General features: G+C 40.4%; 1 protein-coding gene across 1 annotated transcript in view; it reads left to right on the top strand.

The window, feature by feature from the left end:
• LOC100566237 (polycystin-1-like protein 2) overlaps positions 1–15,574 on the top strand; it is a 47,727-nt gene that overhangs the window by 19,344 nt on the left and 12,809 nt on the right. The window contains exons 20-34 of the mRNA XM_062961878.1: positions 27–151; positions 734–860; positions 1,204–1,335; positions 2,290–2,515; positions 3,656–3,849; positions 4,445–4,675; positions 5,735–5,836; positions 7,243–7,421; positions 8,999–9,145; positions 9,953–10,152; positions 10,519–10,739; positions 11,109–11,325; positions 12,188–12,410; positions 13,251–13,482; positions 13,844–13,940. Of these exons, the coding sequence (XP_062817948.1) occupies positions 27–151; positions 734–860; positions 1,204–1,335; positions 2,290–2,515; positions 3,656–3,849; positions 4,445–4,675; positions 5,735–5,836; positions 7,243–7,421; positions 8,999–9,145; positions 9,953–10,152; positions 10,519–10,739; positions 11,109–11,325; positions 12,188–12,410; positions 13,251–13,482; positions 13,844–13,940 (2,653 nt within the window). The remainder of the gene's footprint in view (positions 1–26; positions 152–733; positions 861–1,203; positions 1,336–2,289; positions 2,516–3,655; positions 3,850–4,444; positions 4,676–5,734; positions 5,837–7,242; positions 7,422–8,998; positions 9,146–9,952; positions 10,153–10,518; positions 10,740–11,108; positions 11,326–12,187; positions 12,411–13,250; positions 13,483–13,843; positions 13,941–15,574) is intronic.

The following is a 15,574-nucleotide window of genomic DNA, read 5'->3' as shown; positions in this document are numbered from 1 at the left end:
AATGTGTTTCGTTTCTCTTACAATAGAGATTGGTGCCACAGCAACTTCTAAATGCTGTTGAAAACCTACAAAGTGCTCTTCTGATTGGGAAGCTGCCGGATGATGAACCCACAGTGCTCACAGCTCCATCTGCAGTGATGTATATCAATAGGTAATCCCTCCTTCCTACTTCTTTTTCAATGCTTTTTGTTTCCCTTGGGAAGAAAACATGTAAGAAACTAGCATTCAAATTTCCCATTTACCTGGCAGCAAAGCAAGAACAAGACATGGCCTGGATTGTTTTAGAAGAGATACTATTAATCATAAATGAGCGAGAAGGGTAAGAAGCATACTACACATGGGATGAAGGTCATATGTGATGTCATCTTATGTGAGATGATGTGTCACATTAGATGGATTACGTAGATATACTACTCGGTGCTTGCACTTCTTCCATCAGTTCTTGCTGTTGAGTCCCAAGGACCAAGAATCTGGACACTGGCCATGAAGATATCTAGGTTCAAAATCCAGATAAGATGTTAAGCTCCACGGATAGTTTTGAACAAATCTAAATGAAATAAGAGAAGAAGAAAAAATACCCATTTCCACAATTGTACAGATGAACCTTCACTCAACACAGATTATTTTTCTTGAATGCACGACATAGCTCTGTTTCCAGAATGAATTGTCTTCTCCACTTTTACCTGTCCTTGTCTTTTCTTATTTTCCCCATCCATGATCCTTCTTTGGAAAGGTTGCAGACGGACACCGTAGACGGCACATCCATTAGCGTCTCCAATTCCAGCTCAGCTAGCTTCTCTCTGCCCTCCGCCTCTTCCCTCAGTATCTTGGAAGAAAGTGAGGAGACAGTGGACATTAGGGCAAGTGCATAATTTCACTATGATTTGATGTGTATGGAGAATTTATTTTCTTCTTTTTATGTAAAATTTTAATTGCTTTTTAAAAAAGACAAAAAACAAAAATAGTATCCCACCTCTCATACAATTCACAGTAGCCCATTTAATATAACAGCGCCTAGAAAATGTTGGCCTTCTAGATGTTGCAAAATGCAGTTCCCAAAACCCTTTGCTATAGATTGTGTTGAACAGAATTTCTGAGAGTTGAAGTCTAAATATCTGTAGGGCCAAGGTGGGCGATCTTCCAATGCATGGGCTTTGTTGTTATTGGCTCTGAATAAATAACACTGACTATCCCTTCTTGTAGATGGTGAGCTTCTCTGTAAATCCCTTTTCTGCAAGTGACAGCTTTGAGATCCACAGTGCTGTAGGAGGTCTCACTCTCACTAGCCTTGATGGAATGGTGATTCCCATGCGCAATCTTATGGAAGATATTGAGGTAATTTTCCTGGCATGCTTCTTTTTTATAGATCTATTTGAACTACAACTTCCAGTATTTCCAGGTTATTATGGCTGTGACGGTTATTTGTTTTGGAAGCTATGATCCAAAAAAGTAACTTTTCCAAGCTCTGCCCTGCCTTCCTAGGAGCCTGATACATACAATATATCCTTCAGTAACATGGAAGAAAGGTGGGCCACAAACTTAATTTGAAAAGAGACTTGCATTTAAATTTCAACTATGTCCCCTTATGACAGAAATCCATTCAGGTTGACCCTTCAGCTCCAAATCTTAGTCACCGTGATTTTTTTTATCATCAGGATCCCCCCTTAGTTCTTTAGCCTCACGGTGACCACTATTCAGGAAAGGTGGTTGTGTTCAGTGGGAAAACTTGATCAGTTTTACTTATCAATTCTTAAATAAAAATAGTCATACACAGTTCTATAAAACAGAAACAGCAACAATTCATTACAGTCAGCCCTACATATTATTTAGAGATTATATATCAATTGATTCAACCATGGACTTTTTAAATTCCAGAAGGAAACCTTGATTTTGCCATTTTGCTATGCCATTGTATCTAATCGGATTTGAACCATGGATGATGGTTTCCCCAACCTGGTTCTATACACCATACATTTTAACAGTTCAGTTTCAGACAAAAACAATACTTCTCCATGAACTTTTCTACATCCTTAACTCCTTAAAACCTGTTCAGATGTTAATCATAAGCCCACTTCCTAACAGTTGGAAGCTCCCAAAAAAGGGCCAAATATAGGCTGCAAAGGATATTCACAAAGCTTATCCCCATTTCTCCCCTTTCATGGTTCATCTTCCCAATGGTAGAGACAAGATGGCTGAAAACCAATTGCAGTGTTGTCTCAGATCATGAAATTTAAAGGTCCTTGAAGTTTTGATGCTTTTCCCAAGCTAAATTGTAAATTTCAAACACAGATAATTCTGCCAAGGAGTTCAACAATACAAGACTACAAAAGTGTATTGAGTCTGCAAGATTTCAGTGCTCTCCAGGTTAACGTGACTTCATCAAATGCATCTCTGGTGATCCATTTGGAGCTGGAACAAACCATTCCACTTATTCTATATTTGGGATATGGCTATCATCCCAATGAGACAGAACATGAACTGATGACACGCCTTCCTCACAACAGAGACTCTACAGGTAAAATGAATGAGTTCAGTATCAGTGGTTTATTCACCAGTTAGCTAGAAAACCTGTGCAAGATGGTGCAAACAACTTGGTGCCCTTGAGATGCTTTGGACTAGAGTTTCCCTAGTTTTTATTACTGGGAATTTGGGCTGGAGCTCATGAGAGTTGCAGCCCAGAAAGTATCTATTTCCCATCTTGACTAAGATGATCAGAGGTGTGGAAACCAAGCCTTGTGAGGAACAACTTAGAGAGCTACGTGTATTTATCTAGGAAAAGAGACTAAGAGATGACATGATCACCATCTTTAAATATCTGGAGATGTTGTATGAAGAGATCTTCAAAGCACTGGCCAGACTGGTCTGATCTCAGGTAGTGATCATGTCCATACTATTGTAAAGCTTTACCTATTGCAATGTCCTTAGCACAGCTTTGTTAAAATAATAGGAATGACCCAAAAGTTGGCAGTCCTATTTCTGTACCAGTGAGTGAGAGATCACTCACAATATATAATCCGTAGTGGTTGGAATTTGGTTACTGGAGACTCCACCTCCATTTCAGGTAGAGTTGCCAGATTTGAGTCATAAATATGATGAAGTGGCCTGAGTTTCCAGTTTTCATGAGGCAGGAGAAAAGGGTCCATATTCTCTCGTTTTGGTCTCAGCTCTGAGCAGCAGGAAAGGGCTGTGTGAAATCTCCAGCTCAGCTTGTAGAGAAGCCTCTTGCTTCAATTTTCAAATAGAATAATATATGGGTTGTTGTATGTTTTCCAGGCGGAGGATGCCTGCCATAGATGTGGGTGAAACATCAGGAGAGAATACTTTTGGAACATGGCCATACAGCCTGGAAAACATACAACAAACCTGTGATCCTGGCCATGTAAGCCTTCGACAACACACAGAATAATATATATATTGGTGTGTGTTTGAATGGCAAACTGTGACCAACTGTGTTTGGTGCTTAATACACAGGGCCATCCATAGCTCTCAGAGTTTGGCCTGGAAACCTCAGGACATGGGACGATCCTTATTCTCAAACCTAGCAGCAGGGGAACTCATCATTGTTCTGCTATCATTATATAACCCCCCACATGCCTTATGATGGCTAATCTGTATGTTCCTTCCTTAATTCGCAGCTATACTTTATCTCTTCCAGATGAGGTATATTCTTGGATCCTTCACCCAGAAGACCTTGATTTTGGAGAAGGGATTTACTATTTCTTAGCAAGACCAGAGACAGAATTAGATGCTATTGCTGCCAGCAGTATAAACATTTCAGTCACTTGCTTTCTATCCCAGTGCGTATTTTGGGATGAACATCAAGGGAAGTGGAGTAACCATGGATGCTATGTGAGTAGAGAGAAACCAAAGAATGATGCCATATTGGACAGAGTGGATTGCTCTATAAAAATAAGGACTGGTTGCAGACATTTTCCTCCCAGATGAATTTTTTTTCATATACAGTTGAACTGCTGGTTACATCTAACCACAATACCCGTGATGGTATTGCATCATTTAATTACGCTATTTAAAGATTGGCATAGAGGAGTGCAAGGTTAACCATGTGGTCCACCTTGGTCTGCCTTCCACTACTTGATAACTTAGTTCTCTTTTAATGTTGACCTTTTGTACTTAACTATTTCTTAATTGGTATGCCACCTTGGTTTTAAGGGAAATGTAGATATAAAAAGGATATAGATTTTCATTTGTAAAGATTATCAGTTGCTGGGGACATTTAGTCTGGCTCCTTAGCAAAAGCCTATATGAGAGATCCTGCCAAAAGCTCTGCTATTGCCACCCACAGCATCTTCCACCAGGAAGCAGGTGTTTTCCTAGTAGCAGGACAGGCCTCAATAAGAACTCAGCAGTGCCTTTCCAATGAACTTTCATTTTTATGCAGTTTGGATGTGTTCAAGGTTGTCATGATCATGTGGTTGGATTGCAGGTTGGTCCCAAAACAACCCCTGATAGCACTCAGTGCCTGTGTAACCATTTGACATTCTTTGGGAGCTCTTTCTTTGTGATGCCAAACACCATTGATGTCAGCAAAACAGTGGAGTTATTTGCTACCTTTGTGGACAACCCTGTTGTGGTGACAACTGTGGGTTGCATTTTTCTTGCATATCTGCTGGTTCTGATCTGGGCTAGAAGAAAAGACATCCAAGATGATGCCAAAGTAAGTGTTATCTTAAATTCGTCCTGCCTTTCTTCAGTACCAAGAATTTCCTTTCAGTTTGCAAAGACCATAGCAGGTGGATTTTTATCTTGCCATAGAAAGGAGAGTGCCTAATGTGGAAAGCTCAGATACGTAATGAATAGACTTAAATATGTCCGAGAAAGTGCATTTCTTTCAGCCCAGTCTTGTGCATGCTTACTTCAATGCAAGTCTCCCTAAAAATGGCACAAAGAACTGAAAATGAGCATTCCATTGGAAGATTGTAAATGTTTATTTGAGGGCTGAGTTGGGGGGTTGGAGCGCTCTGGACTAATTGAAAAGTCCCAGATTTTGTTCCTGTTCTTTCTGATTTTTTCCTGGGATAAAATTAATTCTTTGGTCTTACTAGAAGCTAAGAGAAAATATGCTGGGAGAGACAAAATATGTAAAATAAAAGTGGAAACAGACAGGAACAAAATCTGGGACTTTCATGTCTTTTTTAATCAGTCTGAAGGCACCCATAACTGTAAAATACATTTGTGGCACATCTTACTCTTAGAAAAATAACCACAAGGTGGCACTGCCCCACATTCACCGTTCAAGAATGAACATTTGAAATTATCTAGTTATTATTGGCATCTTTCTGTATGTGAACTGTCAAGTCTGAAAGAAAAGACAAAAATAATTCTGGGCCACAAATCCTTTTTAGAGATTTCAAATAAACATTCATATGATAATCAAAACATATAATCAAAACTACATCATAGATAAAGAGCAATTATATCATAGACGTTTGCACATCCAGACTGATGGAAAAGTCCTGGATTTTGTTTTTGTTGTTCCTATCAAAATGGACATTGGAAGCTGGTGTACAAGAGGTATATCTTTAGAATTGAAGAATTCCAAGCCAAGGAATATATATCCTTCCGGAAAAGATAATCTCTCTGTACCTTTCTAGTTCTAACAAAAGAAGAGTTCTGTACAGCCTGAAAATGATGCATATAACGTTCTTTACCAGCAAACAAATATTTTCCCCCAATTATCATATTTTTTTCTGGTTTTGCTATGCTTTTCCTCTAGGTGAAGATAACAGTGTTGGAAGACAATGACCCTTTTGCTCAGTATCGCTACCTGGTAACTGTTTATACTGGACACCGCCGGGGGGCAGCTACAACCGCCAAGGTATGACAGAGGTTCAGAATGTCATTGTATAGACAGAAAGGGCTATAGTTAGTTCTCATGTGTGTGTGAGAGAGGGATTTGTATTGAAGCTGTACTAAAGATGAACAAAAATAAGGACCTCATGACTTGGGTTCATAGTTTCATTCGCACACTGTTATATTTAATCACGTTACAATACGTGGTAAGCAAAAGTCTAGTTTAGCAGTATGAGTAGGAGGAGTATGAGGAGCATGTAGCTCTTCAGATACATCAGCTCCAACCAACCTGACCAGTGGTGAGGCACAATGAAGTTGTACATTTTTCAACACCTGGACGACCAGAGGTTCTCCAATCCCAATCTATTTTGGTGCTCAGAGATCCATTGTCCTGTTCAGTGACTACCTGAGATTTACAAGGAAGGTCAGTGTCACCTGACAGATTTAAGAAAAGAAGAGTTGCATCACAGCAAACAGTTTAGGGAAGCCAGCATGGTGTAATGTTTTGAGTGCCGGACCACAACTCTAAAGATCAGGGTTTGCAACCCCGTTCAGCCATGGAAAACCTCTGGGTGACCTTGGGCAAGTCGCATATTTTCAGTCCCAATCTCAATTTCAAAGACAAAACCCTCTGCAAAAATCGTGCCAAGTATCTCTTGTGATAGGTTCACCTTTAGGCTGCTGTAAGTTGGAAACCCCTTGAAGGCACACAATGTGTATAGTTTTGTTTTAGACAAGTAAACTCAAATAAAGGAAAGTGCACCAAGTTCAACAGATTCATAATACAGAAGCTCTCTTGCCTAAATAATAGCTTTAAGGGAATGACAGGGAGCCTAGACTGAGCTATGCTGTTGAAGCTGTCATCTGCCAGAACCACCGTCATCTGATGTTGTATTTTGAGAATTCTGCAAATCTAGGGAGATGACGGTCGTGCCAGAAGTTCTCCTTTCGACTCAGAGAGTGATAGCGAAGCTGTGGCTGCATCTACACTGTAGGATTAATGCAGTTTGATACCATTTTAACAACCATATTTCAATGATATGAAATCATGGGATGTGAAGTCTGGCAAGGCAGCAACACTCTTTGGCAGAAAAGACTAAAGACCTTGTAAAACTACAGCTCCCAGGATTTCATAATATTGACATATGGCTGTTAAAGTGGTTTCAAATAGCATTCTATAGTGTAGATGTGCCTTTTGTCTCCTGGGGACTGTTAAGCATGAGTTTGGCAGTCCTCCCCAGGATGAGCCAGAGAGTCTCTGACTGAAAAGACCAAATTAGAAATTACATATTGCTTGTTTCTGTAATTTCCTAGAACCAAACAGTTTAGAATTTAGCCATGCACAATTATGAACACAATGCATGCAAAGGAACAAGTTACAGACACAGTTGGAGAAACAAACCTAAGCCTTGCAAACCCTTCCTATTCCAGGTGACTCTCACCTTGTATGGCCAGGGAGGCGAGAGCGAACCCCACCACCTTGTGGATCCAGACAGCCCCATCTTAGAGCGAGGAGGAGTGGACGTCTTCCTCTTGTGCACACTCTTTCCCCTTGGAGAACTACAAAGTATCAGACTGTGGCATGACAATTCAGGAGGAAGCCCATCCTGGTAAGGCAAGAGGGGAAGAAATGGAGGGGGGAGGTCAAAACTCTTTCAAACTGCCTTTGCAAAGTGTTTCTCCCTTTCAACCTCTTGTGAGGTTCTAGGAAGGACACTTCCAGCACAATATTTCTAAAAGAGAGCAGGAACTCACATACTGTCTATACTTGATGACAGTTCCCATCTCCTACAACTTAGGACTTATGAACTAACTGGAGAGTGCAGTTGGGAAGGACTGAGGCAGAAATGTTTATATCAGGGCAATTTTAGGTTATCCTAAATATAATGAGATGGTTTGAAAAACATAATGTTAAATACATGCATGAGATAAATAAAAAATAAATTTGATGTATACAGGCAGCACCCACGTTACAAACATCTGACTTACAAATGACTCATAGTTAAGAATGGGGGTGAGAACAGGAAATGAGAGAACTCTTTCCCTCAGGAGGGAAATTCTGAGTTATTATCATGTGGAAAATGTGTCTCCATTGAAGTTTTACCACTGATCCTTGTTTCCACACCAAGCCATTTTTTTTTCAAAATCCAATTGTCACAGGGATAGAAAGTGAGACGAAATCTTCCAAACAAGGGCACAGACAGCAAAATAAACACCCTTCCCTATGCTATCCAAAACATATATATACATACACATACACATACACACACACACACACACACACACACACATATACAGTAGAGTCTCACTTATCCAAGCTAAACGGGCCAGCAGAACCTTGGATGAGCGAATATCTTGGATAATAAGCAGGGATTAAGGAAAAGCCTATTAAACATCAAATTAGGTTATGATTTTACAAATTAAGCACCAAAACATCATATTATACAACAAATTTGACAGAAAAAGTAGTTCAATACGCAGTAATGTTATGTTGTAATTACTGTATTTACGCATTTAGCACCAAAATATCATGATATATTGAAAACATTGACTACAAAAATGCATTGGATAATCCAGAACCTTGGATAAGCGAGTCTTGGATAAGTGAGACTCTACTGTGTGTGTGTGTGTGTGTGTGTGTGTGTGTGTGTGTGTGTGTATATATATAGAGAGAGATTTTATCAGGTGTTACAATTAAAGATGTATATGTTCCATACATAACTTGGGCAACTGCCTGTACATAAAGGAAAACTATGGTTTTTGCAGCTATTCTTTACCTTTTGTTTTTAATCTATTTTTGCGTTTTCTCTTTTACGTACTTTGTTTTTGTTTTCATTACCTCACTGTTTCTCTTTCTTCTATTTGTTACTATGTGTTAGTATTGTTCTACTTTATGTATTTTTAAAATCTTAAAGAATATGTTGATACAAATTTGTAAAAAGATAGTTCCGCTATTAAGTGTGCAATCTAAAAACAACATCACATGAAAACAAAAGGGGAGGTGAAGGAAACCTAGGCATAAATTCTCCTGTTATGAGTTTTTTCAGCCTAGATGACAGAAGCAAACCACAAAAGAGCTGACTTCCCAAGAATCATCCAATTGAAAGAGACCACAAAGGCCATCCAGGGCTGATGATGGCCCTGCTTTTCTTCTTTCTTAAACCTTCCTTATGTTGTTTCTTCCTAGGTATGTGAACCGTGTGCTGGTTCATGATGTTGCCACAGATCAGAAGTGGTATTTCCTTTGTAACTCTTGGCTGGCTATTGATGTCGGAGACTGTGTTCTAGATAAAGTGTTCCCTGTAGCCACAGAGCAGGACATGAAGCAGTTCAGGTATGTTAAGTTGGAGAAAGAGGTTGACAACAACAAAAAACAGCAGCATCACGACATTTTTTCTCTCTCTCAAGAAAAGTTCAGGGGAAAAGCTGTTTCAGAACAATTCAGCCTGAGGTGAGAAAAACTGGCTGTGGCGAGCTCTGTTTGTAACCGAGAATGAACCCTAAAAACCAGTATTCCTCCAGGAGAAGTTTATTTATTTATTTATTTACAGTATTTATATTCCGCCCTTCTCACCCCGAAGGGGACTCAGGGCAGATTACAATGAACACATATATGGCAAACATTCAATGCCAACAGACAAACAACATTCAGTTTTAGACAGACACAGAGGCATTTTTAACATCTTTCCAGCTTCACGATTCCGGCCAAAGGGGGAGCTGTTGCTTCACTGTCCATTGGTGGCTGTTCTTCCTCATTCTTTTCCTCGTGAGCAGTTTTTTATGGTGTTGTAGATTAGTTAAATTAGCCTCCCGCATAAAGCGTACCTAAATTTTCCCTACTTGACAGATGCAACTGTCTTTCGGGGCTGCTAGGTCAACAGCAAGCCGGGGCTATTTTTATTTATTTATTTATTTATTTTTATGGTTGGAGGCTTAACTTGACCCGGGCTTCGAACTCATGACCTCTCGGTCAGTAGTAATTTATAGCAGCTGGTTACTAGCCAGCTGCGCCACAGCCCGGCCCCCATTTGCTGCAGCCTCCTGGGATGACTGGATTCTTGGGGTATGGGCAATGCTTGGTGTTGTCTGTTGCTAAAAACTTAGGTATTCACAATCCCATTTGAACTTCCCCCCTCTCCAGCAATCTGTTCTTTATGAAGACCTCCAAAGGATTTCGTGATGGACATATCTGGTATTCCATTTTTAACCGCTGTCCACGCAGCTCCTTCACGCGGGCCCAGAGGGTCTCCTGCTGTTTCTCCCTGCTTTTGTGCACTATGCTGACCAGTATCATGTTCTGGGGCGTGCCCAAAGATCCAGCTGATCAGAAAATGGATTTAGGTAACTACAGACTAAACTGAAAAATGAGAATCTGTGACAGTTGGGATGGCTTATTTGAACAATGAAATCTAGTAACTAAGAATTGATTTTCCTTGTTTAAGAGTCGATTTCATTATTAACTGAATTTGTTGTTATTCTTCAAATATTTTTGCTGGCTCTCATTAACTGTCATGGAGTCTGCACTTATGTGTTTGTTAGCATAAGGATGGCTTAGCTTTGATCAGCTAGGTTTGGAAAATGCAATTCCACTTGTAAATGAGGCTTGTTGGGATCCAAGGATTAGGGATGTGTGCAGCCTGCAGGAGCTGTGTGGTCGTGTTATGAGTTGGCACAACGAGACTGTGATTTTTCACCTAATTTCACCAGGGAAAATAGAGTTCACATGGCAGGAAGTGATGATTGGCTTTGAGAGCTCCCTCCTCATGTTCCCCATCAACTTACTCATCGTGCAAATCTTCAGGAACATTCGGAGTCAGCCTAAGAAGGAGAAGAAGCCAGGGAAGAGCGGGCGGGTGTCCCCTGACCTTCCTGCTACTTCCCAGCAGGTCTCCCAGAGCATGTCACTCTCTCCTGAGGCTGTGATCAAGGTATGTTGTATGAACAGCCAGAGCTACGTGTACAGAAGTGCTGTCTCCGGTTACATTCTCACTGTTGGAATCTGTTCGAAAGCTCAGAGAAGGGGTGATGAGAGTTTGAGACACAAGATCCTTGACAAATCAAATTGGACTGTGCTGGACAACAACGGTCAAAATGGTTTGCCAATGGTGCTCATTCACACTACAGAATTATAATGTTATCATTCCACTTTAACTGCCATGGCAACAACCTATAGAATTCTGGGGTTTATAGTTTGATGATTTCTTGGCTAAGAATACTAAATCACCCTCCTTAATCTTCAGGAATGAATGCAATGGCATTTTTATAATCTAAGCAAAACTTTTCCTCCCAATGCCCAGGATATTCGGCGAATTGCCAGTTCCCTGTTCAGAACCCTCAAGGCACCCTTGCCATCCTTTGAGTCTGATTTCGGTAAATCGACTGATATTAACAAGCTTTTAGCCTTGGTCGAGGACATTATCTGTCAGCAGAACAGGATTGGACAGGAATTCTACAATGAGAGCAAGAAGAAAGATGACCCAATTATCATAACCCTTGGATTAGTGGATTTACAAGGTAAGTTTACAAGCTGGCAATTTTCAGATATGACTGGATTCCAGTAAATGAAGGTGATAGCTGCTGCTAAGGGCTGTGGCACAGGCTGGAGAGCAGTCAGCTGCAGTCAGCTGCAACAAATCACTCTGACCAAGAGGTCATGAGTTCGAGGCCAGCTCGGAGCTGCGTTTGTCTCTTTGTTCTGTGTTAAGGCATTGAATGTTTGCCTTATATGTGTAATGTGATCCACCCTGAGTCCCCTTCGGGGTGAGAAGGGCGGAATATAAATACTGTAAATAAATAAATAAATAAATAAATAAGGGCAGACTGGTCTGTCAGGAGGCAAGCACATATTTTCTGGTGCGTGATTTCTCTTTCTCCCTCTTCACGTCATGCCCTGCAGTATGTTGGCACAATAATGTTCCATTCTCCCTTCTGGTTCACATTTTGAAAAAACTAAATTAGAGGAGAAGAGAAGTATTCTAGATTGAAGCTACCCTGTTTCCCCAAAAATAAGACATCCCATGAAAATAAGATCTAGATGTTTTGCTGAATTTCTACATATAAGACCTCCCCCAAAAGTAAGACCTAGCAAAGTTTTTGTTTGGAAGCATGCCTGCCGAACAGAACACCAGTTAGCCAGTGGGTGTCCCTTGGTAGGTCACTTGTTCTCAACCTAATGAAGAAGGCAATGGCACAACTCTCCTTAATATATCTTGTCAAAAAAGCCCTATGGTAGGATCACCTTAGGGTCACCTTAAGTTGGAAATCATGTAGGTTTTCTTTCAGTTATGCCACTGTAAGGTTGCTAAAGCTTGTTAAAATGTTTTGAACTGTCCAGATATATAAAATTTATTTTACTTTCCCCTTTCTTTCCCTGCAGAAAAGACCCCAACTCCAGAGAAAGGAATTGGGAGACATCTGAAGCATCGTGACTACAACCGTTGCCTCTACATGCAGCTGCAGCATGTGGAGCTGGAACTGGAGCTCCTTGGGCCACATAAATTCCAAAGCCCACAAAGTTACTCTCAGGCCGTGAGGCAGGTGCGGCACATGAAAGACTTCCTGGAAAGCCAGTTGTCTTCTGCAACATCCAGCAGCGAGAGGTAAAGGAGTGGCATTCCTCATCCTCTTTCTTCTTACTGAGTTAAATTGGGTGCACACTACTTTTGCACTTGACACTCAGTTTGTAGCAACTGAAGTAAGCCGAAGATGAAAGGAGAAATGGGAAAGAATAGAGAAAACTGCGACATTTTAAAAATAGCTGAAAAATAGAATGATAGAGGATTAATTGAAAGAGAGAGGTGTCTAGATAGATATATATGAATACACATATATAAGGCTTGCAAATATTGCAGGAAAAATGCACACACACACACATATAGAAATTTCTAGATAGATATAAACATAAATATATAGGGCTTGCAAATATTGCAGGAGGGAAATGCACATATATAGAGAGAGGATTTACAAATGTTTAGGGGAAATGCATATGTGATATTAGTATATATAATTATAGATCTATAGCTCTGCATTGTTTATCTAGGCATTGAATCTTTGCCTATTAACTATGTTGGAAGCTGGCCTGAGTCCCCATGGGGAGATAGGGCAGGGTACAAATGAAGTTGTTGTTGTTGTTGTTGTTGTTGTTATTAAGTTATTGTTAGTACCATATTATTTTTTACCCTACTTTTCCACTTCCAGAGCTAGTTTACTGTTTTTCTTTGAAATATGGTAAATATTCAAAACCTACTGATGCCTCAGTATAATTTCATTGGGCTCTATTTTCATTTTGAAATTGACCCGTAGCTGCATTTCCCACCCTCGGCTTATACTCAAGTCAATAAGTTTCCCCAGTTTTTTGTGGTAAAACTACGTGCCTCTGCTTATATTAGGGTCGGCTTATACTCGAGTATATACAGTAATAATACTTCTTAATTCACCAGGGGCTCACCAACTCCCAGCCTTCCGGAAGATGGTAAGAAGGAACCAACACCCAAAGGCTTGCCCTCGTGGTTTGTCTACATCGGCTGGCTCTTGGTGGTAGTCACCAGTGGTGTCTCTGGGTTCTTCACAATGCTGTATGGGCTGCATTATGGCAAGGAGAACTCCATCAAGTGGCTGATCTCCATGGCTATCTCCTTCTTTGAAAGCATTTTCATTACACAACCATTAAAGGTAGGCTTCTTTCCATCAATCGGTTGAAGTAAGCGGGACTTGATGTCACCAGCTCCATTTATGATAAAAATATTTTTGCAAAAGAGACAGGTTCATTCTCTTTCATGTTGGTACAAAAGTAGCGACAGGTTACATACCTTCCTGGATTTCACAGATGAAAATAGGGACATGTCTGACCAAGCAACCTGCATGCAGTCAAGATGGCAAACTGGGACATTTTCAAAGCAGCTCAAAAAGTGGGACAGCAGAAACTCAAGACTGTCCCAGCCAAATCAGGAAATTTGGAAAGTATGCAGGATGTCAGAATTGCTGAGTTAAGACTGAATCCAGTGCCAGATTTTTCGTCTTGGTGTTTTTTTAGGTTCTAGGATTTGCTGCTTTCTTTGCTTTGGTGCTTAAAAAAGTGGAGCAAGAAGATGAGGAGAACACTGCCATTGATGGGCCATTGTCTACTTCAGGTAACACATTAAAAAAAAACCATTGGTTATCTGAAATTAATTTCCCTGACTTTCCAATAAGTACATATTTTATTTTGTTTGAAAGAGGGGATGGGAGTTTGAAAGAACTACCGTAAAACTTAGAGAAAGGCAGAGAACTGAGGGCTTTCCCTATGTTTTTGCTATTTTTCTTGGAGTTTGCTGGATTTGAAAACAGCTACAGATGGGAAGGATCTTATTAGGTTCCATGCTTTTGCTTTGGGTGATTTGTTTCAGGATCAGCAGTTATGCTCCTGTCTGTTTATTTCCACTGCTATGGAAAAGGGTCTTTGTTTTTGCCATCGTCTTTATTTCCAAAGAATGGCCTTTCATGATTTCTTAATAACACCACACATTCATACTGCAAAGTTGCCCTGGACATATTTACTGTTTGGGAGAGTGTTTAAGAATATAAAGTTTAATCTCTTCAAGGAACAGTTACACAAGACATGTGCATATAATTCTTGTGCAAATACATATCAAATATGATGACTGTGATGCAAATTGTGCAGATCTATGGATATAGCATAGCAGATAGAAAAAACATTTTGTGGTATACGAAGGTTATCCAGAAAGTAGATTATGTTTTGGAATTAAAAATTAACAAAGTATAGGAGAAAACATTTACCATATGCAGTTGAAAGCCACACCCAAATATCACTTCTCAACCTAGTCGCCATTCAAATCTAGGCACTTATCATAGCGATGAATGAGCTTGGCAACTCCTTCCCCACAAAACTCTGCCGCTTGCTTCCTCAACCAGCCGGTCACCCCTGCCCGCAGCTGCGCATCGTCGCCAAAATGCTGCTCATCTCCATTTCTAAGCTGTTATTCGCAGACCCCTCCTGGGTCATGTGCTCGGCATCACTGCATGGAGCACTGTTACCATCCCGCTGGAGCAGTTCCTATTTATCTACTCACATTTATATGTTTTCAAACTGCTAGGTTGGCAGAAGCTGGGGCTAATAACGGGCACTTACTCCGGTCAGCAACTTCAGCAGCTCAGCAGTTTAATCCGCTGCGCCACCGTGGCCCCCATTAAAACCATAGGTCTATCTATAACAGTATTGTTAAAACTACCTGGCAGAAGATCTCTATAGTTGGCAACAGGAGAGTTTTCTAGCCATTTTTTTGGAATTACAGTACCAGATTTATTTATTTATTTATTTACAGCATTTATATTCCGCCCTTCTCATCCCGAAGGGGACTCACGGCGGATCACATTACACATATAGGCAAACATTCAATGCCTTTTCAACATAGGACAAAGACAAACAACATAGCTCCGAGCGGGCCTCGAACTCATGACCTCCTAGTCAGAGTGATTGATTGCAGTTAATTGCAGCTGGTTTGCTCTCCCGTCTGCGCCACAGCCCCGGGCCAGATAATGAACTTGAGAGCTTTTGTAGAATACCACTGCATCCTGTATCTGCACTTTATTTCTGTACTTTTACTGTTTTAAATTGATTTTATTGTATGCCGTATTGAGATCCCATGACACAGAGTGAGGTGTGTGTGTTGCCTGTACCTTCAAATCATCTGTTGATTTCTTAATTTTACAGGGCTTTCTTAGGAAAGGAGTACTCAGAAGTAACTTGTCATTGCCTTCCTCTGAA

The sequence above is a fragment of the Anolis carolinensis genome, unplaced genomic scaffold, assembly GCF_035594765.1.
Source record: "Anolis carolinensis isolate JA03-04 unplaced genomic scaffold, rAnoCar3.1.pri scaffold_9, whole genome shotgun sequence".
NCBI lineage: Eukaryota > Metazoa > Chordata > Lepidosauria > Squamata > Dactyloidae > Anolis > Anolis carolinensis.
The sequence above is the reverse complement of the archived record's forward strand: the minus strand, read 5'-3'. Positions and strand labels throughout refer to the sequence as shown.